Below are 27,015 nucleotides of genomic sequence, written 5' to 3'. Positions count from 1 at the left end.
CCCTTTCCTCCCTTTCAAAGGCAACAACTCTCTTAAACGTGTTGTTTATTTGCATGTGTGTGAATTCATAAGCAATTTATGGTGTTGTTTTACATATTTTAAAACTATATACAAATTATATAATACAACAGATGTTATTCTGCAAGTTGATTTTTGTTTCGTTCAACATATTTTTAGCTTTATCTGTGTTGACACATGTGACTCTTCTTTAAATGAGTGAGTTAAAGAATACAGGCCTGCCTAAATGGTCAGCCAGCTGCAGTCCAACTCTGTGGAAGCAGAAATGTTCTATTGCGCACTCATGGTCCTTATCATTTCCCTGCCGCAGCTCATGGTGTTCTGTGATCAGCTTCCCTTCTCTGGTTCCTGCATGGGAGACCGTGCCACAGACAGCACCGTTATCTCAAAGAGACAGTCCATGAAGAGTCAGGACTGGACACAACTTTCATAAGCTATAGAGATGGACTGAATCTATAAATCTGAAAGTTAGCAAGGACAAATGTGAGGTGCTGCATTTGGGTAAAAAAAAAAAAAAATCCTATGGCACAAATACAGGCTGGCCAGACACGGCGCAGAAGCAGACCATGAATAGAAAACAGGGTGCTTTAGTTGACAAGCAAGGAAGACTGTGACAGGAGGCTCCAGAGGAGAACCCCCGAGAGGAAGTCTGGACTGAGAGGTCTAGTGATGGAGCCAGGGCTGCTTGGACTGTATCTGGAAGAGTCTCCAGTTTCTGAATGTGGAGCTTGTTCAAGAGAAAGTAGTGAGAATGGTTGAATGAAAAGGTAGACTTTTCACATCAAGAAAAGAAGTGCACCAGGCCTGGGCTGGACCACCACGGTGGTCTCCTACACACTATCTGACAGTCTCCCCGACCCCTTCTTCTCTGCACAGCTATTAGGTTGTCTTTGTAAAAGGCACATCTGATCACACCAGGTGTGAGCCTTCTCTTAGGACCCTGAAGGCACCTGTTACTCTCAGGATAGGGATCAAATCCTTAGCTAGGCCCTGAAAGCGCAGCTTGGTCTGGTCCCAGCTCCCAGCTTCCCTCTCTCCAAGCTGCCTCTGCTCTCCAGCCTCTCAGTCCCTCCGGTGTCCGGGCAGCCCATGGCCTGGGGATCTCTTCTTCATCCTCCTCACTCCTTGGTCTAGGTCAGCTTCCCTCATTATCCACTCTTAAAGAACCTTATTTCCCTCCTGAGTCTATTGATCCCTACAGTATTGCACATTCACTCATGTGATTGATTTGATTGATTTTTATCTGGCTTTTAGCGGGACTCTAACATCACTCAGGTTTAGAGTACCCATGTCTGTGTTTGCTTTTCCATTATGTGCACCTTGCTCACAGCAAGGCCTTCAATTAACATTTGTTGAAGAGTAAATGGATGCCTGGGAAATGGTTTAAAAATAGATCTATAGGATGATGCAAGCCTAGCCTCTGAGTCTTGAGTCAGGGAATCATTTTCTTTGAATGAACAAGATTCAGGGACACTATAAATTGCTGAGACATGTGCCCTGTTAGGCCAGAAAACCTATTTCTCCGCAAAAGTTAGGAGTTGGCAATTCCCAAGCCCCATGTCAGAAGCCAGCTGTCTGCCCACACTTTTCAAAGTATGGTGATACATTAACCCTCACAGGCAAAGTCCAAGGACAGGAGCTTGCTGTGTTGGCTGTCTGCCGGACGCGGCAGTACCAGCCTGTGCTCCAAACGTACACTGACGTCAGTGGGAGTTCCCGTGCTCAGCAGGTCTGACGCTGCCTCCACAGTGCAGTTTGGAGAGAAGACTTTTCACCGCTTCCTGCTTGGGGGTCAAAGTGAAATTTGGCCTGTATACTGGTTTTTTTTTTTTTCCCCTGATGTAATTAACCTTCATTTGCTATTGCATTTGTATGTCCCCCTACTTTATTATTTACAAACTGTTAAATAAAAATCTGAATGTGGAGCTGGGGCTGGGGGAGGGGAGCCGAATCAAGTTCTTAGTCTTTTGACAAAGTTCCAAGCAGAAGGTCCAAACCGGCACAGTTAAAGGCACCAGAAAAAAGGTTTTGTCACTTTAGGACACACAGAGAGGCTGCAGGATTTACAGTGTTTTTTACCTTTTTTTATTATTAAAAATTTCTCAAACTTTAAAGTAAAACATGTTAGCCTGTAGGATCCTGCAGGATCCTCACCAAACAACTACTCAGCGCATCGCATTTTAATATGCTGTTTGCAGAAAAGATGTCCCACTAAGTGTTTGCAAAAAGCAGCCACATGAAACCCTGTTTCATATGGAGTTCTTTAAAATACAATATAGCAAGATATGGCCATGCTGTCAGAAATGTTTGTAAAGGCCTCAGAGTGAACTTCTCCCACCCAACTGCTCTCCGTGTGCCTCAGACACACCGCAGCATAGTGCTTTCCAGGGCCTCACGGCCCACTGTGGGTCTCTGCTGAGATGGTGAGCCCTTGAAGCTGCAGTACCTCTCAGCTACTTTTTACAGGCCTTGCCTCTGTCAAGGTGTCTGGTGCATGGTAGGTGCAAAGAGAACAGGGATCGGAATCAGAGCTCTGTGCTCCAAACTTACTCTTATATTTTCAGACTCTAGGACTTAGGCAAATACCTAATCTCTTCAAGTCCAATTATTCTGTAAAATGGGGAGTCACATCTCCTCACAGGGCAGCTGTAAGAATGAAATGAGATGTGTGGCCTGCATACCGTAGCTACTCAATTACTGTTATCACAAAGGATTTAAGAGGTAGGATGCTGGGCTCTGCCTTTTGCCAGCTGTGTTACCTTGGGCAAGTCCCATAACGTTCTTGAGCCCTGGCTTCTCACTGGTTATATGGGAATAATAGTACCTCCCGATCAGAGTTGTGGCGAGGAGCAGATTTTAGACTGCTGGAGTTAATGGGCCAAAAAATAAACAAAGTCTGGTGACCAATACAGAGTTGCCAATCTCTTATTTTTCCAAGTAGGAGTGTTCCAAAAAAGAAACTATCAGCTACGATCACAGCAAAGTATATCTTAACACCCCAAAATCAGAAGGATTTCTTTATTTAAATGAACATATGTTTAAAGAAAAATGCTCTCCAATGTTTTTACTTCAGACTGGTGAAAACTTCGGTTGGTGCCGGCACTAGCCAGGTCCAGCCTTTGGGAATTATTAATTATGAGGATTAGATGACATGTGTAAGTGTCAGGGTAGAGCTTGACACACAGGAAACACTAAATAACTATTGACTGCTGCTCTTTAATATTATTTGTTATCATGATCATAAATTACAATTCTTAACTATCTCACTAAAAAGATCGACGTGTGAACTGAATGCCTGTTACGTTTGTGACCAGTGGAGCTAAAGAAAGAGAAGCGGTAAGCATACGGGTCACTGATCAGATTTGGAGTAAGAATATTGTTGGCAAACGTTCACTGAGGGCTTCCTATTTTCAGGTGCTCCTCTAGGTATTTTACGTGTATGACCTCATTTGTGCTTCACGAAAACCCCGTTTTATAGATAAGGCAAGTGACACCTGGAGAGGTAATAGAACTTCTTCCAGGTCACCCATTAGTAAGTGGTGAGGCCAAGATTCGAACCCAGGCAGTTAGGCTCCATCATGATGATCTGCCTCCCTATACTAAAGATAAAACATGATAAACTCCAGTGTAAATGAAGACATTGTATAAATAGAAGTATAAGATAATTGAAGGAAAAGGCAACAAACTATGTCATTGAATTAGATAGGAGGCAGCAAAGAAGAGCCTTGATGGGCACATAGTCCCATAATCATATCCAATTTTATGTAAAAATGTCGTGTTCTAGAAATGAATGTGTCAGGTATCATTTTAAGTGCAGCTGAAGAATTTGATGTGTCAGAGGCTTGGCACTTCACCTTTATTTTCTGCCAGGCTTCTCCAATTGGGTTTTCTGAAGTGTGACATACCTTTGACAGTGATGGCTGGAAGGAGTGAAGGGGAAGAGCGTTTGGTTCTGAGTCTTGTTTTCAGCATTTGCAATCCGTGGTGTTGCCAAGGCAGCAAGGGCAAAGTGCCGGGAGGGCACCACGTTGGACTGGACCAGAGGTGAGGGGCCGGGCAGACAGGACAGCCTGCTTGCCTCTAAATCACCTGCATGGAACCCACGTTAATGAATCAATCTCCTATGAAGCAGCCACTGCTTCATTGCTCAGCACCAGCTCTATGGCAGTCCCCAAAAGCCAGCTCTGGACATGGGCCTGTGCAGAATGTAATGAAATGAGAGGTCACATTTTCCCAGAGCCTCACTGCCAACATGTGGCCAGTGCCCAGCTGAAATTGGCAGGAGTTGCCACCCAAACTTCCTTACAGCCAAAAGCACAGTAACTGGCTGCTTGGAGATGAGTCAGTCACGGCCGCGCCTGGATCACTCCCAAGCTGATGCTCTGCAACAGGGACACGCGGAGGACGTGGCCAAGGTCTTACTGTTGTGGAAGGGGCTGCCGAATCCAGTTGCTCTTCTGAAGTTCTGAGACCTCTCTGCTGGTTGAGGTTAAGCCTCCAAGGGTCACAGGATGCCAAATCACATGGGCTTTTCATCATCTCATTATTAACCTTGTTTCTTATTAACCCCAACAGGTAGTTTAGCCTTGACTCCAGTGCTACTCAGCACGAAATTACATTTTGTGGTTCCATTTTGGGGTTCAAATTGAGAGCATTTTCTGTGTTCCAGGCATGGCTTTAAGCACTTTGTGTGGATTATCTACTTCTCACAACCACCCTTCACAGAAAAGAACAGGCAAACAGGGGGAGGTAAAGCAACTCATTCAGAGGCCACACAGAGAAAGTGCTTTTATAGCCCAGGTGAACTCCAAGGTCTAAGACCTTTAATCACACTTATCAGTACCTCTGTCCCATGAGGGTTGCAAAAAGAATTATTATTTAAGTGATAATGTCTCTGTTTTCTTCCCAAATAGATGGCAAACTCCTTGAGGGAAAGGACCATTTCTTACTAAGGTGCTTCCCCAGTGTCTCAGTCAGGTTGAGCTGCTACAACAAATACCACAGATTTGGTAGTTTCAACAACGGGTTTTTATTTCTCACAGTTCTAGAGGCTGGAAGTCCCAGACCCAGGTGCCAGTGTGGTTGAGTTTGTGGTGAGGGCCCTTGTGTACTCACATGGCCTTCCTTGGTGGGTACATAGAGAGAAATCTTGTCCTTTTCTTACAAGGGCACTCATTAATATCACCCCTGAGAGCTCCATTCCCACCACCCAAGGCCTCACCTCCTAAGACCTCCTCTCACATTGAGGGTTAGGATTTCTACATACAGTTTGGGGAAGTGACACAACCATTCAGTCTATAAGACATAGTATTCATTCATAGTTTTGGGAAACATTTATTGAGCACTTACTATGTGCTAGGGTCTGTGCAAAGCATCTGCCAATACAAAGACAGAAAAATCATCAGGCCTGTTCTTTGGGAGCTAATAGTCCTATGAGGATAATACCCAAGGAAGTGCATGAGTTATTACAAAGTAAGCAAGTCTACCTGTCATGATGTATACCATTCTAGCAGGTCTTAGCAATATGTATAGACTCTTAATTTATTTTATTTTTAGATGCAAAGAATGAGGATGTTATTCTCAGATAAAGTACTTAAATTAGTCCAATGGTGGGTGTGGCATAATACAAAATATAGATTTGGTCTTTGTCCCCAGTTCCTGATACAGAGCTCCTACATCCTTTGGAATTTCCTGAGTGATAGGAATGCCAGGAATGTTTTTTTGTCCTAATGAGGTACTCTGAGTGTGCCCCAGATAGCTTCAAGATGGGGCACATTGCCAGAAAGGCCAAATCTTTATTAGAAGCCTGGAACTTTAAGCCCCCTCTACCCCTTCCACCAACCTCCAGGGAGGGGAGAGGGGCTGGAAACTCAGTTAATAATCAATCATGTTTACATTATGAAACCTCCATTAAAAACCCTAAACAGCATGGTTTGGAGAGCCTCTGGTATGGTGAACACATTGAAGTACCAGGAGGGTGGTGCACCCAGAAAGGGCATGGAAGCTTCACCCTCCCCCACCCTGCCACTCCCTTGCTCTATGTATCTCTTCCATGTGGCTCTTCCTGACTTCCGTCCTTTATAATAAACCAATAAAAGTATGTACCATGCCTTCTTGAGTTCCGTGAGTCATTCTAGCAAATTATCAAACCTGAGGAGGGAGTTGTGGGAACCCCCAATTTATAGCTGGTTGGTCAGAAGTACAGGTGCCTTGGGACTTGTGACTGGCCTCTGAAATGAGGCAGTCTTCTGGAACTGGGCCCTTTAACTCATGGGACCTGACACTAACTCCAGGTGGTTAGTGTCAGAATTGAATTGAACTGTAGGACATCCAGCTGGTGCCTGGAGAATCCTAGAGAGGATTGGTCAGTGGTGTTGGAAAACACCCCGATGGCTTTCTTGACAGAACAACATAAATTTGTCCATCATTAAACATGGGCCTCAGATGATACAAACATCTTCTCACAAAAGTATGTAGCAGGCTCAGAAAGGCCTACCATTTAATTTGTATGAATTGTGTTAAGGTCAAAATAAGAGATGGATGCTTAAACATTTTCTGGTCTTAAGTTCCTGTCCAGATTATTATAAAGGCCTCCTAACTCATCTCCTTGCTTCCACTCTTGTTCTGCTTGAATCATTCATGTGTTGAGCATCTACTAAGCCCTCAACATGCTTTCTCTCATTTAATCGCTATGACAACCCCAGGTCTCCTGCTCTCTAATTTATATAGCAGCCACACTGTGCTCCTCTCTGCTCCCTCTACTCACAGAGCCCTTTCCCAACTCTGGGCATTTGCATCTGCTGCGCCCGGGGCCCAGGATGCTCTTGCTGCAGCTCTTCTCATGGCTGCCTCATGTGCGTCCATCAGGTGTCAGTGCCAATGGTCACCTCTTTGGAGAGTCTGTCCTTGACCACCCAATATAAGCTTCTCTCTCCAATTGTGATATCTTTTCCTGTTGGTGAGTTCTTGCTGATGGGGACTTATTGGGACCTGTTTTGCTCATGTTTATTTCTTTTCTTGTGTTTGTCTGTTTTCCCACCCAAATGGTTTGTGAGCTCTGTGTAGTGGCTCACTGACCAATCTTGCTTAGCGTCTATCCCCAGTGCCTAGTGTTTGCCAGGAACAGAGGAGTTTCCCAATGTGGATTTGGTGAATGAATTGATAAAGGTATCTTAAGAATATTAACTTAATTAAGAATACCAAGGAATACATGCTAAAAAAATATTCCTATACCTCTTTTTGTAAGCAGTGACCAAATAACTGTGTCCACATTTTCAAATTAACAGGCCTGGTTTTCATATGTGGTCACTAGATGGGTGTGCATTTGTTGGATGAGTGACCATATGAAAAACAGGTCAGCTGCACCTTGGAGAAATATACCCAAGTGTTTCAGATATAACTGGAAAATCAAATGAGCACTGTTACATAGCTAAGAGCAGAGAACCGTGGGAAGAAGGAATGGCTAGTGGTCTGGGGCTGTCTGAAAGGCATCGGGTGCGTGGTCTTTGAATGGGGAATCGTTTGGTGTGGGCTGGAACTTGAGGCAGGTGGAGAGAGATGGAGGGGTGAGGAGTAGCAGGAAATGAGTTTGAACGTTAGACCACAAATGATGGAGGAAACTGCTAAATACCATGTTGAAGAGGACAGACTATGCTGTAAGCCATGGCCAGCTGTGAAAGTGAGAGGGAGCCTAGGAAGTCAGAGTGATTAGATTAATGCCACACGGAAGAGGGGTCATGGACTGGAGAAAGCACGGGCTGCAAGCAAGGCGTAAGGCCCTCCCTGTACTATAGTGGTGCAGTAAGAATGAAGAGGATGCTGTGCACTGAGTTAATGCTCAACAAGTTTGCTCAGTAAATAGCAGATATGCAAAACGTGTGCAGTGAAATATATAGCACATTATATGAGCTGGTTAAAGGAAATTTAGGGGATGGGCTAGAAAGATATCCTCTACATTAACAGCGCCAGTGTGATTGTACAGACAAGCATTTTGTGTTCCTACATGAAGGATGGTAGATACAGTGTTCAGGTCAGTCACAAAAGTAAGGACTAGAAGGCCTTTCAGAGTGGACCTATGCTCTTATTCTTTATTCTCACCTCTATGGCTTGGCTCTTTCCATATGGGGCTGCTTTACATTACCTGACTGTGCCACACAGTCCCCCACCTCCAGAGTATTTCTCTTGTTGGTCCTTATCTCTCCATTTGTCTCTCCCATCCCTGCTGGGTGAAATCCTACTTGTTTTTCTTGGCCAAGATACATAGTCATGTCTGATGCCTTCCTTGACTTGGTTCAGACAGAATCAATTGCTCTACTCTGTACTCCTGTGTTATTTGCATTGAGGTCTATTATGTAAATCCATATTGGGGCACAATCTTGTGATGAGTCATAAGGCAGATTCTAAGGCCAGACTGCCTGGGTTTGCTCTTGACTGGCCACGTAGGTTGCTGGGCTTTAGTTTTCTCATCTGTAAATGAAGATATTATCAGTATCTTTGAGAATACCGTCCATCTCACAGGTGGCTGGAAAGATGTGATGAGCTGATGCATGTGAAGTGAAAGAACAATGCCTGGCACACAGTAAGGCGTTAAGCGTGTTAGCTAGTTTGCTCTTTGACTGTGGGTTTCTGAGGGTAAAGGGTATAGATCTTATTCATCTCTGTAAGCCCAGAGCCTGGCCCAGTGCCTGACCCACTGTGGTCCTCAGAGAGTGCTGCTGAATGAATGGACTACACAAATGAGGAAACAGGCTTATGGCAGTTAAGGGCTATGTCCATGGCCTCATGGGAGCATGAACCCAGGGCCTTGCTAGCTCCAGACCAGTGCTCTTAGGTCGGCCATTAAATTGGCTACCCCTGCATGGGGAGTAAGCTATTCTGCATGCACATTTAGCCAGGAAGATTCAGTGCACTTAAACTCTCTTTTCAGGTTGCCTTTTATGACATCCATGAAAGCAATATTTACAGTTACAGAACATAAAAAAAAAATGAATGCAAGTGTAAACTTTGGAAATTACTGTGATTTAGGGAATGATAGGTGTTATTTTCTCACAAGTTTTATGTAATGTGAGTGCATGCTATGGAATAATGCGAGCAAAAGTCGTAAATAAACCTGACGAGTATGTGTTTCTAAGATGGGCATGATGGCAATGTATGTCTTATCTTTCAAACATTCGTAAAATGTGTGGTATTTCTAACAGTTTGAATGTGAAATATTTCCTTACAATATTTATTGGCCGAAGACACTGTGAAGCAGAAGCATACTCATGATTTGAGGCCCTGATGTAGAACCTCAATTCCCTAAGTGTATGGGCTGCGGAGAGGCAGGAGGGCAAGGTAGGGTCCAATGTCCTTCCCTCAGAATTAAGACCTCTTGTCCTCCACCCTGCCCTGACTCTGGGCCAAGTTCTGATTTGGGGCCGGTATTTAAAGAGCTCAGATACATTGCAGGTTAGCTCTGCTGTTGCGTTCACTCTGATCTAGGTCCCAGTTCCAGTTAATGACCCAACTTGTTGACTGCCCTCTCTCTGTCAGGTTCTTACCTGCTTTATGCCATTTAACCCTCATAAGACTTTCATATGTGATGAAACAGGTCACCACAGAGGTTAAGTGACTTACAAAGATTCAAAACCTGGTACATGGTGGAAACAAACCAAATGCCCATCAAATGGTAAATAGATAAATAAAATGTGTTCTATTCACACAATGGAATGTGACTCAGCCATTAAAAAGAACAAATTACTGATACATGTTTTGTAATGAAATTTTCCAGAGAAACAGATCCAGTAGGATATATAATATATTAATATTTAAATGTTACATATATAAATAAATTAAGGAATTACGTCACATGATTATGGAGGCTGAGAAGTCCCGAGATCTTCATCTGCAAGCTGGAGACTCAGGAGAGCTAACTGCCAGTACAGTTCCAATCCAAGTCCAAAGGCCAGGGAACCAGGGGAGCCAACAGTGTAAGTTCCAGTCCAAGTTGGAGTCCAAAGGCAGGAGTAGACTGATGTCCTTGCTCAAAAACCATCAGGCAGAGAGATAGAGAACAAATTCTCCCTTACCTGGGTTTTTTTTGTTGTTGTCGTAGTTAGCCCTCCAACTGATTAGATGAGCCCACCACACTGGGGAGGGCAATGAGCTTTATTGAGTCTTTCCATTTAAACATTAGTCTCATCCAGAAACACCCTCACAGACACACCCAGAAACAATGTTTAACCAAATATCTGGGCACCGCGTGGCCCAGTAAAGTTGACACATAAAATGAACAATTACACACTACAACATGGATGAACTTCGAAAATACTATGCTAAGTAAAAGAAGCCAGACACAACAAGTTACATTTGCACGGTTCCCTTTATATAAAATATCCAGAATCGGCAAATCCATAGAAACAGAAAGATCAGTGGTTGCCAGGACCTGGTGGGAAGAGGGAACTAGAGAATGACTGCTTAATGGGTATGGGGTCTCCGTTTGCGAAGGTGAATTTTCTGGAACTAGATACTATTGATGGTTGCATAGCACTTTGAATATACTGAATACTACTGGATTTGTACATTTTCAATTGGTTAAAGCGGTAAATTTTATGTTATGTGCATTTTTTCACAGTAAAAAACAAAACAAAACAAAACACAAAACCCGGTGTATCTGTCTTTGAAGACCTTTTCTCGTATAACAGGATGTGCTTCCCCCTTGTCCCCGATTCTCAGTTCCTATCTTGTAATTGGGTCTCTCTGTAGAGAAAGCTTGGTCCCTCAGTCCCTCTGCTGCAAGGGCTGCTTGCTTTTTAAGGCCACCCCTCCGCTTCTTTTCCCTGCCCACAAAGGCTGCGTTGGAGCTTTGTCCTGTGGTTGGAACCTATAATGTCACTCATTCCCACTTCTGGCTGCTGAAAAGTCTTGGCCGGATGTTCCCTTTATCTCTCTGTGGCCCCACCTGATACCGGCTGCTTGTCTAATCCCCCACCTTCAGCCTGTCGCAGGATTTCCATGGCCTGATTCTGGGCCGGGCTTGGGCTTCCACCTCAGGGAGTTGTCCAGGCTGACCTGTGCCAAGTGCCTGTGCTGTCTTCTTCCTCACTCCCCTTCAGTTCTTTCCCCTGCAGACACTTCCCTACCCTCCCACCCCACTCCTGACTTACTTGTTCTGCTCTTTTGACTCCCTGTACTTGTCAAAATGTCCCCAAAGTGACAATTAGTCCTCTGCAGAAACTGAGTGAAGGCTACTCATTCTAGCTTTCCTTGCCCTTCCCCAGCTGAGCCCATCTTTTCAGGAAATGTGTGGACATAACCCTCCCCACCCTGAATTCATCTTTCCAGCCTGTGCATCCAGCAGAGCTGTCCCCTGTCCCAAAGCCTTGTTCTCTCCTGTGGATGCTTAATGCCATGGAACCCCGTCTTCTTGTCAATACGATCTGCTACCACCTTCTCACTCCAGGAACCTTCAGACACCCGGACACAGGGCACAACCTGCTCATTTCCTGAATAAGCAGCCACACTTCATTTGCCATGACTTTTCCCCAAGTCCCTGCCTGAAAAGGATGATGTCATTATACATGTAAAGGGAAAAAAGAGCTCTTTTCAGCTTCCAGCTGCAAAGGAAGCAGGCTGCATCTAGGAAAGATGGTGTAGCAGCCCTGACTGAGGCCAGGCTCAGCTGTGTAAGCAGGTTGGGTAGAATGAGTCAGCATCCCTTCGGACTGCCCCAGGGGAGAAAGAAGTACAGATGCTGCAAAGTAGTCTCAATGCTTTGGCTTGAAAATATCCATCTGTTGTTGACAAGTAGTGTTATAATAAACGGGGAGTCGGAGGAGGAGGAGCACTGGGGGCTGGGAAGTCTTTTTGGAAAAGCAATACAATGAGAGCCAAAGTTGAATGGGTGGGAATAAGGAACATGGAGGGGAGAGGCCTTGCAGGAGGAGGCCCCTTGTGACAAGTCAGGGGATGGTGAGTAGAGGAGCCTGGCTGAAGTAGAGGACAGAAATGGCAGAGAAAGTTTGGAAAGAAATGTGGCTGGGAAATGTGGTGAAGGATTGACTAGCTGGTTGACTTTGTATGACCTTGTGCCTAGGTTTTAAACCCCCCAAATGGCCATGATAAGACCTGGCAGTGCTGTTCACAGAGTTCGGTGAGATACTTGAGGTGAAGCCCTAACCCAGTACTGGGCACTTTGCGGACTTCAAAAAAACCCTGTCAATTCTGGTTCTCCCTTCCTGGGCTCAGCTGATTGGGCCCCATCAATCTGCAGGCTTTTGGAGCTGCAAGGCTTGGTAAGCAGGAAAGGAATTTCAAAATCCTGGCGGAGAGGGAATTATGAAGGTTGTGAGAGGAGCTTGTGGAAAGTGAATCTCAGCTTGCTCTGATGGAGACTGGCAAAGACCAAAAGCTGGAATGGGATGCACCGATTCCTGGGTCCCAGGCAAGTTACAGGAATGGGAAGTCTTTCAGTGATCTCTGAGACCCTGCTTGAGGCAATCAGATCCTGTTGGAAGTCTTTTCCAGGAGGCACTCTAGAGTTCTCAGACAGTAGGGGTTATTAATCCCTCGTCTCCCAGGTGGAAGCAGAATGTGTGGGATAGAATGTAGGAGACTTTACCTTCCCCTGTCAATCATCATTTTTCACTCCAGCTAAAATTTATCAGTGTATTAAAATGCATGCAGGCAGAATAAAACCTAGTTTGAGGTCTAAAATATAGCTTGTCAGATGAGTATTTAATGCTGTGTTTTAATATGCATAAGTGCAAAGCAGGGTTTAATGTGTAAGCTAAAGTACACATTAGCAATTTCATAAGTGAGCTAAAATCACAGTGTACATGAGCAACCTGAGGAGAGGGAGGGGTGATGGGAAGAGAGGGAATCAAAATGTCATAAAGCCTCAAAAACTTTTTTCTTTATTCTCCTAAGTAGGGCCTTGAATTCCCAGGTGAATTTACAATGGTGCTTCCTATTATTATTTACTATATTCTGTTCTGTTTTATTGAGATAGAATTCACATAACATAAAATTAACCCTTTTACAGTGTATGAATCAGTGGTATTTTAGCACATTCACAGTGCTGTGCGATCATCACTTCTATCCAGTTTCAAACCATTTCCCTCACCCCCAAAGTGAACCCTGCACCTATTCAGCAATCACTCCCCCCCCCCTGTGCCCCATTAAGCAGTCACTCCTCATCTCTCCTCCCTCCAGACCCCGGCAACTACCAATTGGCTTTCTCTCTCCCCAGGGATTTACCTATTCTGGATCTCAAACTCTCACTGTATTTTAACATTTTATTTATTTATTGTTTTTATTTCTTTCCTGTTATTCACAGAAGCTTGTGTGTTTCTCTAAACCACAGGCAATGCCTGCTGCAGTGGAAGAATTCAGAGGCTGCAGTGCTGAGAGCCAATCAATATGTCTCATTGTTGAAAGGAGGACAACTACGGATAGAACCCAGCTGTGTGGAACCAATGTAGGTACGGCTGGGAGACGGGCCTACCGCATTTTTCCTAAAGGGGACAGCAACTGTTTTTGTATCACAGGCCCCTTGGCAGTCTGGTGAAGCTCTTCAACCTCTTCTCAGAATAATGATTTGAATAAAATAAAGCATGCACAATTACAAAGGGAACCAAATATACTGAGATACAGTTGTGATATATCAGATTAGTGGATGATCAAGTAATATTTACACTTCTTTATTAATACATAGAATAACAAGATCTAGCTGTAGGTCTAATAACACCATAATTTTAAAGTAATGAGAGGCATGCCCTGACTGGTGTCGCTCAATGGGTTCGGCATCATCCTGGAAACCAAAAGGTTGCCGGGTTTGATTCCTAGTCAGGGCACATGCCTGGGTTGTGGGCCCAGTCCCCAGATGGGGACATGTGAGAGGCAACCAGTTGATGTTTCTTTCACACATAGTTTCTCTCCCTCCTTTCCCCTCTCTCTCAAAATGCACAAATAAATAAATAATCAAAATCTTTGAAAAAATAACGTAGTGAGAGGTGTAAATTGTATTTTGAGAAATCTACAACATTATAATGTGATATGAAAATATCTGATTTCTATTGGAGTCAAAGATACAGTTATTTCTAATAATACTGTTTGTTGATTAAATCAAAAATGAAAACATGAATGGAAGTCAGTGAAAACAAAGATAATGTTCCCTCATTCGAGTTCACCAGCAAACCTTGATTAAGAACCCTTGCTCTGGGATCCATGTTTTCTAACCTATTTTCTGTCATGAATTCCTTTGAGAATGTAACAAGAGCTGTTTGTAGGCCATCTGACCAATTTAAAAAAAAAAAAAAGCATTTGCCCACAGATCTAAAAGTCATATCGTGTTTGTGGACCTCCAGATGCCCATCCACGAACCAAGGGCATGGACCCCAGGCTCAGAGATTGAGTTCAAGATATACCAACAGTCAAGGTAGCATACCATGTAGCATATTTTTGGCTGTAAATAATAAAAACCAACTCTGGGAACAGGCAGTTTTAGGGTGTCTTTGTAGCAGAATCTTCTGAACAGTTGTATCTGTGTCCCACATCAGGAATGGGTAAGCTCCACCTGTGGCCAGCCTTATTCCCTCTGATCATCGTTCCAGTGTCTGAACAGCCCACCCTGGGTCAGGCGCCCAGCCCCTCACTGGGGGAAAGCTGAGCATCTTGATTAAATACCTCAACAGGCTATACCTACTAAGAAAGAATTTCTCAGAAGGAATTTGAGGTCCTAGTACAAAAAAAGAAAAGCAAAAATGGTGTGGACATAAGGCAGGCAAAAGAGAAAATGAAGTTTACTTTAAGTCCCATGAAAAGTGATGATGAGTACTGATATTATTACTGTTGCTGTTGTTCTTATTATTATTAATATTGGACATACTTTCTGGGAACATTTTAATGTTTCTGAAATCAGGCTATGGTTGTCAATATACATACATGTATCCATTGAAAGCAGCCTTCTCCCCTTTCCCTGCTCCCAGAAAAGTAAACTGCTGTGAAGTCATGTTGCATCCTACAATTTGAGGAGGCTTAGAACGAGGAAATGTGGCCTTACAGAGACAATCAAAGCTGTACAAGCTGGACTTCTAGAAGCTTCCAGAAGTGCTCCCACACTTACGCTCTTCATGCCATTTTCCTTTACTCTCTGCGTTCCTAAAGCTCACTTACTTTGCCTAATTAGGCTCTTATTTCACATCAGGTCTTTGACATACTACTAAATGCTGTGATGGGATTCAATTCCATGGAACAGGTGTTCACGAACAGTCGTGACCAGTCAAGCTCTTTTCTGGGCACTGTGAGCCCTATAAAAGTAGAATAAGCCAGAGCCAGCTGCTCTCTGAGAGATTACAGCTTCAGCGTAGAGACTGCACGCACATGGGGACCAGGTAGAATGCTCAACTGCAGTGCTAGCCTGAGCGCTGTGCCCAAGGGGAGTCCAGAGTTCAGAGAGCAGAGTGTGGGTTGAGTGGTGAGGAAAGCACCCAGGATGTCCCTGTCCCTGTGCCTGCACCTGTTGGGGGACGGCGCTCCCAGGACTCCTCTCTGAAAGTAATGAGACACTGAGCAGTTGCAGCCCTGGTCACTGTCAAAGAGACAGAAGCCTGGAGTGAGAAGGACCACATGCCAATGGGATCCTCATTGGGTCAACATCCATTCATCTCTCAGGTCTCTGCTTTAAAGTCACTTCCCGAAAGATCTTCCCAGACCTCTCAGTTTATTTATTTATTTATTACCTCTTAAATTTGCGTATTTTTGTTGAATTTATTGGGGTGACATTGGTTAACAAAACCATGTAAGTTTCAGGGGGATACAATTGTATAATAAGTCATCTGCACATTGTATTGTGTGTTCACCACCCCAAGTCCAGTCTCCTTTCATTACCACTTATTCCCCCTTCACTCTCTCCTACCTCCCCCATCCCCCTTCCACCATACTTTTGTCTGCCTATGAGGGTTTTTTATTTTTATCTTTGCTAAATCTCTTCACCTTTTTCACCCAGCCTGCCTACCCCCTCCCCTCTGACAGCTGTCTGTTTGTTTCCTGTCTCTCTGAATCAGTCCTCTCAATTTAAAACTAAGTCCCTTTATTAAACTTCCCCCTTTTTTTTTACTTCAAAATATTTAACATAATGTGTAATTATATGTTTATTTTTCACTACACTGGTCTGTGAGCTTCTCTGGGAAGAGAAAGAACTGTGTCCTTTTTGCTTGATTCTATATCCACAAAACTCAACACATCGCCTGCACACACAAGGTGCTTAGTAAATATATGTGGAGTGATTGGAGAGTTAAGTGCAGCCTGGAAACCTTATCGGTGTTTTCAGATAATGATGAAGCACAGTTGGGGGACAAGGGCACAGATGATCGGAAACACCTTTTGGTGTGAAAAATGTGCCAGACCTAAAAGGACAGTTGGTTTAGGAGTCACTGATAAAGATCTTGAGGTTATGGATCTGAGGGAAAAGGTAATTTATGTGTTACTTTTCGGTTGGGAATTAAAAACCTGTAGAGGACTATTTACAGCCCGTGGAAGAGGGGCGAAGCTCCGGTGCTCTGTTCATGCTCACTGCCTGGTCCGCCCTTAATGGGACTCGGGGGAGTTGTGGCGTTAGTGTGGTCTGATTTTCCCAAGCAAAAAAACGGAGCCTCTGAAAGGAGTTAGACAAGCATGAAGACAGGCAAGTTAATGAAGCTCTTATTTCTCCTGAAATAGAAACTTAACATTTGCCAGCGAGGAGAAAGATGTGAAGAAATTAAATTGAAAGAATCCACCGGCGTTCTTGGCTTGAGAGCTCGCTGAGGTGTCGGCAGTGGGGTGGAGTAGGGCTTCCTTCCCATCCTTTATCTGAAGACTTTAATTCCACAGACCCAGAGGCAGTGAGCATGAAGATCTTGGTTGAACTTTTCATTAGTGCTCCAGCGCCATTGTGCAAATGAAAGCAGAGATCTTAAAACATTTCCTTACATGGAATTTTACAGCTTTACGAAAATGAGCAAGGCTATCTTTACTGCAGTGTTGAGTAGGCATAATTTTGTTCAGTATTTATTTAAAATTTTATATATATATATATATATACATATATAAAATATTACTACCAGTGAGAAAAAGACATTTTTATTATAATAACTTATAAAACTCAGGCAGTTTTCTCTGAGGAATTCAAATCCCAGCTAAGTGCATGAAATGGGTAGGCTAGCTTCTGGTAAGAGTGTATGAATAAGTGGATGGGACTTCATGCTTTACTGCTTTGCAAATACAAGAAGTTAGATATTTCCTATTCAGCTTAGCAAAAGTAAATTTCACCCTTCTCTTAGTTCTAGGAGGATTTTTTCCATAACGTGAGTTTTTGGAACTCATATCAGATTTAACTTTGATTAACACCAACTGAACACCTATTGAGGGAAGCATTACCAAAGGAGTTAATTGTTTGACCACTCTATTCAGCTGGGCATTGGGTAGATTACTTAAATGTTCCAGGCCTCAGTTTGCTTGTTGTGAAACAGGGATTAAAAGCAGTATCTTCCCTTACGGTCAAGTAGCCCATGGTTGACCCTAAGTGTTGGTGACTTAAGGATTTGCTCTGCCACAATAACACACACACACACACATATACGCATATATACTTGGTCACTGAACCAGATCTCAAGCCCAGACCTTGGTTTTCAACAGGACATCTCCAGAGCCATGGCCAGCTCCCTCCTGACCCTCTGCCACAGATGCAGTCCTGGGTGACGCCTCTGTAGCCCCACTTCCTACCAGTGGAGCTAATAGGACTGCCAAGTAGGTGTGAGGCAGACAAGGAAACACAGACTGTACTTACATGACTAAAAACAAGAAAAAAAAGTTGATGGAGGGACAGTGTACAGTGTCTGAAGGGCCCTAGCAGGGATTTCCCAGCAGGTCTCTGAGACTGTAAAGTGGTAATTCCTGAGGCTCTCAGATTGCACAGACCAGTAACATTACAAAAACCTTTAGGGGTAAAACTGAGTTTGCCAATTTTTTATTTTGCTACAAAAATGACCGAAAACAAAACACCCACGCTATCACAATTATGATATTCACTGATTCAAAAATGGAATACATTTGCTTCACGGTGCTCTAATAAGCTCTTGTTTTGGCCTGGCTGACAAAGACCTCTCCAGGGACTGTGGCCATTGGAAGATGAACCTGGGACCTCTGCTGTAGACACTACACAGCCGGGCACAGACCTGCCAAGGGAGCAGGTCTGTGGACATAGGCGGTCGACCTCTGCTCCTAGCAGCTGCAGCCAGACCACAAACCCAATTACAGTTTTGAGGGATCCTACCAACTTCAGCAAATGCCCTGAGGCACCCAGACTTCACGATTCTGGACCTCCCTCCTCTTGCTTCAGGGCTTACATAATTTCTTTCTCAAAACCAGCGCAGCACAGCACAACTTGGCCCATCTCTGACGCACAAAGTAGCATTTCCTTGTTTATCCCAAGTGTGAGTCCTTGTTCTCTTCACTGAGTCACACAGGGATCCAGCGGGGTGTGTCTTCCACAAGTTAAACTCATGATATTCTTCTTGTTTTTTCTCATCTGTTTCTACAAAGCTAATGTCATATGGATGAGTCAGAAGAACCACAAGGCATATAACATTCATTCATTCATTCATTCATTCAATAAATATTTATTGAGAACCAATTACTCACCAGTCTCTATGCCAAGTGACAAGTAGCAGGCAAGCAAACACTGTCCCTTCTCTCATGGAGGGAGAAAAATAAGAGAAAGAAACAAATAAATAAATGTCAATTATAAAATGTGATAAGAACAGGGAAAAACAAGAGTGTCATGACCGAGTGCTTCAGAAAAGCTTTCCTGAGGAAACTGAGTCCTGAGGGTTAATGAGGAAACCGAGTCCTGAGGGTTAATGGAGTGGGCATTCAGTGATTTTGTCACCTTTCATCCACTTTCTCTTCTGGTAACAATGTCCCGATGATTGCCTCTGGGGGCTTGCTCTTCACAGACTGGGGTTGGGCATGTGACCAAGCTAGGTCAAGCTGACTTCATTTCAGGGCTTGGGACCTTGGGCCGAGCGGTGCTAGACGAAGCTGGAGTGGGCAGTGTGCTGAGTGAGTGGTGGAGCAAAGCCAGGGCCTCTTGAGGGGAAAGTTGCCCCAGAATTCCTGGGACCAATTTGAGTTTGGATTTATCTTAAATGCAAAGGAAAGTGATAAAGATATTTTGAGCATGAGGTGGAGATTTGTAGCAGCAACAATGTCATAAAGGAAAAGCAGAACAATCCAATGAACAGTGTAAAGACTTTGAATCAGTCATCCTACTTCTGCTCTGAGGTGGCTCCACGACCCTAGGAATTTGTCAGGCTCTTTTAATCTCTTTTGGTCCCAGTTTCCTCATCTACAAAATGAGGCAGTAGATTAGCTGATCTCTAACTTCTGTTCCTTATCTGACATGTCATGTTTATGGTGAGTCCTGTCAAACTGGACAAGATATCCATCATTAGTAAGTTCATGAAAAATGGGAGAGATAAACACAACCAATCCCGGTAACACCTGTTGTGTTTCAAGGAGTGATAATATCTAAAGCATTACAAGCTGATTTTGCCAGCCCATTTCATGTTGGCTAGCAAAGGATTTTAAACAGTACTGGGCTCAGCAACCAATTCATCAAAAAACTTTGAGAGAAGGCGTTCTGTAAAGTGAGACACTGCTAAGCTGAGACATAGTGACTTCAATTGAATGATTCTTGACAAAAAACACTAGTAAGTGTATTGACTCTTGGGTGAATGTCACCCAAACCTTGTAATAGCCAAAATGCCTTTGTGTGATGTATGTATAAGTTATCTGTTGCTGTGTAACAAACCACCCGACACCTATGGCTTAAAACAACCACCATGTTATTTCCTACAATTCTTGGGTTGGCTGGGCCTTTTCTGGCTGGTCCTGCCTGGGCTCACTCATGTGGCCACATTCAGCTGGTGTTTGGTTGGGGGCTGCTGAAGCTGGGGTGACAGGCCTCTCTCTGCCTGGCGTCTTTCATCTTCAAGGAGATTGGACCAAGTTTCCTTACTTTCTTTGCATCATTCCAAGAGAGCAAGGAGCACTGCACAAGTGCTCATCAATGGTCCCTTCTTTTGCTATATTTGCTGATGTGCCAGTAGTCAAAGCAGGTCACATGGCCAAGCCCCGGGTCAGCATGGGAGGGGCACCACTAAAGGCATGTGCACCGAGGTATAAATTCATTCGGGGCCCTTAGTGTCACAGTGTTTGAACTTTCCCTCTTAGACGTGGATTGCAAGATGTGCAACTTAAACTTATAAATGATGTGCTTTCACAAAGACACCGCATCCATATTACTACTGGTATAAGAAAGCACTTGAAGTCACTTATTAAGAGACTGAATCCTACATCAAATGACTGCTTGCCTCATAAAATTAGTCATTAATTTTTAGCAGTGGCCTTGAAAAGTGACATACATAATACTTAGAGGAAAATAGCATTCACAAATTAAAGCAATTTACACTGCAATACTGCCCCAATTTGGAACTTGAGGCCTGCTGATTTCATATTTAGCAACATCCAGGTACCCCTAATCCCTTTGCCCTAGTATGTACATGCCTGTCTCCTCCACTAGACTTCAAATTGCTTTGAGGGTAGAAATCTTACCTCACCTGGGTGTGTTTCCCTCACCCTCACAGCACCTCCAACACCCAGGAGACGTGCCCTAAATGCCTGTTAAATGAACTAATCAATAGTTGCCTTTTATTAAACACATGTATGTTCCAGGGACTTCGCTCACAGACTGGACCACCAGTTCTTCTCAATGCCACAGATAAATGTTATCCTCCACAGTTTACGACTGAGGGGACTGAGGTGTGGAAAGCCCAAAGTGGACAGGCTGTTTTCCAGCCAAGTCCCACCTGACGCCACTTTACTGCCGCTTTATTTGCGGAGCAGGAGGGAGGCTGTCAGAAGTGAAAAGATGTCCTTGAGGTGTTGAGAGAAAGGCCAGAACAAAACACTAAGAGGCAGTAGCTTTCAGGGTCCAAAACTGTTCACTGCTTTTGCAATGAAATAAACACTTGTTAATTGACAGATTGGCCACTGGAACCGAGGAGGAAACCCTGCAGAAGAGCGTTCTGCAGCTCTTAGGAAAACCAAGACCAGTTCATTCTTAGATGCGGGGGTGGGGGCAGAGAGGAGGGGCTGGAGAGGCCTTGCTCCCAGGGCTGGCCCTGTTGGGCAGGTGACAATACCACACATACCATGGCTTTACAGTTATCCTCAGGTTAAAATGTAGGTAGCTATTATTTCACATTTTGCCTCTAGTTCTTATTACCATTTGATTAGTAATATAAAAATAGCTACCATTTTCAGGGGTGTCTAACCGTTTGGTACCTCTGCGTCCACTGGAAGAAGAGTTGTCTTGGGCCACACATCAAATACATTGCGACACATAATCACAAAAAAAATCTCACAATTTTTAAGTAAATTTACGATGTTGTGTTGGGCCACATTCATAGCCATCCTGAGCCGCAGGCAGCCCATGGGCTGCAGGTTGGACACCCCTGATGGGTAGTACAGTATAGATGGGCGAGTGTGAGTGTAAAGTGCTTTGCACACAATGCATGATCTCAATTAAATCCTCCCAACAACGCTCTGAAGTTGACTTTATTCGTTTTAATTCACAGATGAGGTGACGGTACCCAGGGAGATCAGCTTTCTCAAGATTTCCAGCTTTTAAGTGGTAACTCTAAAACCTAAGTCTATTGGACTAGAAGCCGTGGATAGCATTTAGCTGTGGGCCTCTTGTGGCTTTGGTGCTGGTCTGAGGCGGGAAATTGTGAGTCCCGTTTATTCATGCTAAGCTACACATGTGTGTGTACATGCACACATGTAATTTACAAAACAAAACAAATCCAGGTCAGGATATCTTGAGGTTTAAAAGTCTGCTTGGGGATTTCCAGTCAAGATGGCGGTGTAGGTAAACACAGCTCGCCTCCTTGCACATCAAAATTACCACTAAACCACATCAAAATTACAACTAAACTATAGAACAACCATCTTTCAGAACCATCAGAAACAGAGCTGAATGGAGGGGTTACGACTATGGAATTAAAGAAGAAACTACATTGAGACTGATAGAAGGGGTGGAGACACAGAATGGGTTGGTCTCACACCCATGGGTGGCAGAAAATATCGGAAGGGATATCTCAGGAGCGAGGGGTCCCAGTCCCATGCCAGGCCTACTAGCCCAGGGTTCCAGTCCCCACCACTTCTGGCTGTAAAAACCAGTGGGGATTGAGGCTGTAGAGACAGAAACTGTTAGACTCACTGGTAGTTCCTCTTAAAGGGCCTGCACAAAGACTCACTCAGACTCGCTACCTTTGAGCTCCAGCATGGGGACAGCAGATTGAAAGGCACCACAGACATATGGGGAGGAACTGAATTGCCTAGCATCATAGCAAAAGCTGAGGAGTGCTTTCTCCCAGGCAGAGGTGCTGGCAGAGGCCACTGTTCCTTTTCTGAGCCCTCCTCCCACAGAGGCGCAGACCTGGCAGGTGCCATGTATGAGACTCCATCAACATGACTCACACTGTTTGCCCCACCCTGGTGATTCCCTGAGGCCCTGCCCCACCCAGCTTTTGGGTCCACCCAAGTTGTTTCCAGTGGCTTTTTCATACAAGTGGTTTGTCCTGGCCAATGCTTTGGATTTTACTAAATTCTCTCAAACAAGCAGCACCGGGCTTCAGCATACCCCCTACCTCTTGCTAAGTGGTCCCAGGCCCAAGACTGACAGCAGCCAGCCTTGGCTCACAGCTTGGCCTCTCTTGGGCACCTGCAAGCCCAGCACAAGTAGCAGCCATCTGCAGATTGCTTTGTAGCTTATGTTGTATGACCCTGGAAAGAACACAGGAGGTGACTGACCTTGGACTTATGAACAGCAATCAAGGCTCAACTACAACATGAAGGTACACATAGCCCTTACAGTGGGCACACCTCAAGGATCCAGCTTGGGTAATAGTGAGGCTGTGCCACTGGACCTTACAGGACACCTACTACATTAGGCCACTCTACCAAGCTTACGAGACATAGCAGCTCTACCTAATATATAGAAACAAACACAGGGAGGCTGCCAAAATGAGGAGACAAAGAAACATGGCTCAAATGAAAGAACAGAACAAAACTCTAGAAAAAGAACTAAACAAAATGGCGACAAGTAAACTACTAGATGCAGAGTTCAAAACACTGAACTTAGTGAGGACCTCAATAGCATAAAAATGATCCAGTCAGAAAAGGAGGATACACTAATTAAAATAGAGAAAAATTTACAGGGAATCAACAGTAGAGTGGATGAAGCTAGGAATCAAGTCAGTGATTTGTAATATAAGGAAGCAAAATACACCCAATCAGAACAGCAAGAAGAAAAAAGAATTAAAAAAATGAGAATACTGTAAGGAGCCTCTGGGACAACTTCAGGTGTACCAACATTCGTATCACAGGGGTGCCAGAAGGAGAAGAGAGAGAACTAGAAGTTGGAAACCTATTTGAAAAAATAATGACAGAAAACTTCCCTAACTTGGTGAAGGAAATAGATATACAAGTCCAGGAAGCACAGAGAGTCCCAAACATGATGAACCGAAAGAGACCCACACATCATAATTAAAATGCCAAAGGTTAAAGTTAAAGAGAGAATCTTAAAAGCAGCAAGAAAGAAGAGGTTACTTACCTACAAGGGAACTCCCATAAGATTGTCAGCTGCTTTCGCAAAACAAACTTTGCAGGCTAGAATGGATTGGTAAGAAATATTCGAAGTGATAAAAAGCAAGGACCTACAACCAAGATTATTCTACCCAGCAAAGCTATCATTTAGAATTGAAGGACAGATAAAGAGCTTCCCAGACAAGAAAAAGCTAAAGGAGTTCATTACCACCAAACCAATCTTATATGAAATATTAAAGGGACTTACTTAAGAAAAAGGAGATTAAAACTATGAACAATAAAATGGCAATAAATACATATATATCTACAATTGAATCTAAAAAAAATAGACAAGCAGAACAGAAACAGAATCCTGGTTATAGAGAACATTTTGATGGCTGCCAGATGGGAGGGGTGAAGGGGGGATAGGCAAAAAAGGTAAAGGAATTAAGAAGTACAAATAGGTATTTGCAGAATAGTCATGGGGATGTAGAGCATATGAGGTGTGTCTAGAAGGTATCCAGCCATGTAATATGAAAAATAGAGCCATGAACAAGATACAAGAAACATTGTCATAGGACAATGATGCTTCAATCCCCTTCAAAGTGGGCACCTTGGGACCTCACACATTACTCCCAATTACCATCAGCCCACCTGTTGTATTTTCTTGAATCTCATAGAGGGTCTGAAACCTCTTCCCTTTCAAAGGCGGTTTTGGTTTTGGGAAAGGCCATAAGTTGCAGGACGCCAAATCCGGGCTGTAGGGGGCTTGAGTCACCGGGGTGATTTGATGTTGTGGCCAATATCTGTGCAGGAGAGGTGATACTCGAGCAGTGCACTGTCATGATGAGGCTGCCAATCACCAGTTGCCCATAGCTGTGGCCTTCTGAATCATCTGAATAGTTTCCAGGAAGGAACGTTCAAGCTTAACACAAAATTTGATGCTCACTCAGTCATTTTGAATCTGACAGCCACACAGTACACATGCTCACTCAGCAGGCATCCACTGACCAGTACAGTGAATGCTTATTGTTCACACATGCGCATTCCAGTCCACTTGCCTTGGCTGCCAGGTCGCATTGATGCCATGCAAACTGTTTTCATTATATTGACAATAGTTGAACTTTTTCTGGACAGGCCTCTTAGGAAATAGAGTAGCCAAAGAACATATATGTACGACCCATGTACATGAACAAACAATGTGGGGAAGGGTGGGTGAGCTGGGTGGAGGAGGCAAAGGAGGAAAAATTGGGACAACTGTAAGAGCATAATCAATAACATAAGTTTTTTTTTTTTTTAATTAAAGCCTTTCTTGCCTGGAGAGGCATAAATCTCTAGTCATTCATTCCTTCTTTTGCTTCCTCAAGAAATATTTACCGTGCACTTCAGTAATCCCTTAGGAGAGAGAATGGTGAACAGCAGAGACAGGTACGTTCTTCTGTCCACCACCTCCTCCAGATTTTACTATTTCGAGGCGGAGGCATTCAGAGAAGCAGCAAACATATCAGCTCCGGTGATGACTTCTGTTCCGGCAGCGCGGGAGTCTGGGGAAGCGCACTGAGCAGCGAGGTGGTCAGGGCAGGCTCCCCGGTGGCAGCGTCGATCTCGGGGACCGGCACGAGGGACCAGTCTCCCGGCTCCGCGGTCGCCGGGAGAGTTAGGGTTAGGGCGAGAAGATCCGGCTTCCCGACGGCAGAGGGCGCCTGGAGCTGGGTCCGGTGCTGCGGAGCCACCGGCGCGGGCGCCGAGCGGACGAGGGAGGCGCGCGAGCGGCGGCGACTAGTGCCACGTATTCCCGGCAGCGGACGGCGCGGAGGAGGTGAGCGGCGCGGCGGCCGAGCTAGCCGGCGGGCGAGCGAGCACGCGGGCGGGCGCGGGGACCCGGCACCGGACGGGAGTGCCGGCGCCGGGACAGCGCGGTTCCCGCCACGCCGGCTCCGCCTCCGCGCCGGGTGACCGCGGAGGCCCAAAAGCCCAGCCGGTCCCAGGCGCAACTCGTGCGGGCAGGACGGGCTGGGGCCGTGGAGACGCGAGCCCGCCTGGCCGTTGCGGCTCCGGACGCGGAATCCCCGCCGCTGCGGGGCCCGGGCCACGGCCGGGAAAAAGTTGGGGCGCACAGCGAGCCTCCGTGGGCCGGGCAGGAAGTGCGAATGCCGGCGGACTCGGGGGTCGGGAGGACGCGGTGAGAGGGGGTCCGGGGCCGGAGGCGGGGCAGCCGGGAGCGCCGGCTTTGGGAAGGCGGGAGACGCGGGTCCTCTGCGGGCGGGGAGAAACGGGTGCGTGCGCTCAGGGGCTCGGGCAGGAGTGGACAAGTGTCCGGCCGGGCGCTCTGCGGGTGAGGAGGGAAGGAAAGAGGCCCCAGGGGGTATGAGCTCTGGGGGCTGGGGGACCTGCCGGCCGCGGGGTAGAGGGCTGGGGACTGGACTTTGCTTCCTGTTTCCCTCTCTCGGGCAGACCCTGAGAGAGGGTCAGGCTCCGAGTTGGGGACATCTGGCGACAGAAGACCCGATGGAGAGTTCCTGGAAAGGGTGGGGGAGGGAGCTAAGCATTGCTTCCTCTACGGCTTGGGCTGAGTACCGCCCCTCCTCATCTGCCACATTTACCTCCCAGACTGCGGTGCTTTTGTCCTGGGGAAGTTGAGGAAGGACCCCTGAGTAGATTAGGTATTTAGATGTCCCAGTGTGGTATGAATGGGCTCCGTGAAATCAACTGTCGCAGGGAGCTGTCTTCTGAAAACAACTCTCCCCTCCCACACCCACCCCACCCCACGCCACTCCCTCTCCAGTACCGCCAAGGTCTGATTCCCTGGCCTAGGCTAGACCGTCCCCTAAACCTAACAGCACATCTGCTCACAGGGTCGTGAGTATCCTGAAGGGGGTATACAACATGGACTTTTTATTCTCTGGCTGAGGTTGGTTGTTTTAGAAACAAGTGGTTCTGGAGGATGCTTAATTAAAACAACCTGTGTGGTGCTCCTCAACAATGGAGATGACTCATAGTGGCTTATTGTTTTCTTCTGCACATAAACTTTGTATTCAAGACACAAGTATGCTAGGTTGTTTGCAACAGTGATAGAGCTGGAGACCCACACTGTGGGCCTTTGGAGCAAGGAGTATGACCTTAAATGAGTCACTCGTCCTCTCTGGACTTCAGTTCTCTTCCCTGTGAAATGGGGTTTTGAGGAGAGAGAGAGCTATACAGTGTGATGGAGGCAGGAGTAGGTTTCTGAGGGACACAGATCTTTTTCCTTGTGAGACTAGGTTAGCCACACAAAATCAACCTCCGCCTATTCTCATAAAGACATTTGGTTGGACTTAAAACAGATGA

At 45.2% G+C, this 27,015-nt stretch overlaps 1 protein-coding gene across 1 annotated transcript in view; it reads left to right on the top strand.

Annotated features, from left to right (window-relative positions):
- Positions 1 to 244: 244 nt before the first annotated feature.
- The window catches only part of LOC139440946 (uncharacterized), a 93,325-nt gene continuing 66,554 nt past the window's right edge, over positions 245 to 27,015 (top strand). Inside the window, exons 1-4 of the mRNA XM_071221597.1 lie at positions 245 to 425; positions 1,638 to 1,747; positions 25,147 to 25,470; positions 25,533 to 25,870. Coding sequence (XP_071077698.1) covers positions 245 to 425; positions 1,638 to 1,747; positions 25,147 to 25,470; positions 25,533 to 25,870 — 953 coding nt within the window. The remainder of the gene's footprint in view (positions 426 to 1,637; positions 1,748 to 25,146; positions 25,471 to 25,532; positions 25,871 to 27,015) is intronic.

This window comes from Desmodus rotundus, chromosome 5 (genome assembly GCF_022682495.2).
Source record: "Desmodus rotundus isolate HL8 chromosome 5, HLdesRot8A.1, whole genome shotgun sequence".
In the NCBI taxonomy this organism is placed as follows: Eukaryota; Metazoa; Chordata; class Mammalia; order Chiroptera; family Phyllostomidae; genus Desmodus; species Desmodus rotundus.
The sequence above is the reverse complement of the archived record's forward strand: the minus strand, read 5'-3'. Positions and strand labels throughout refer to the sequence as shown.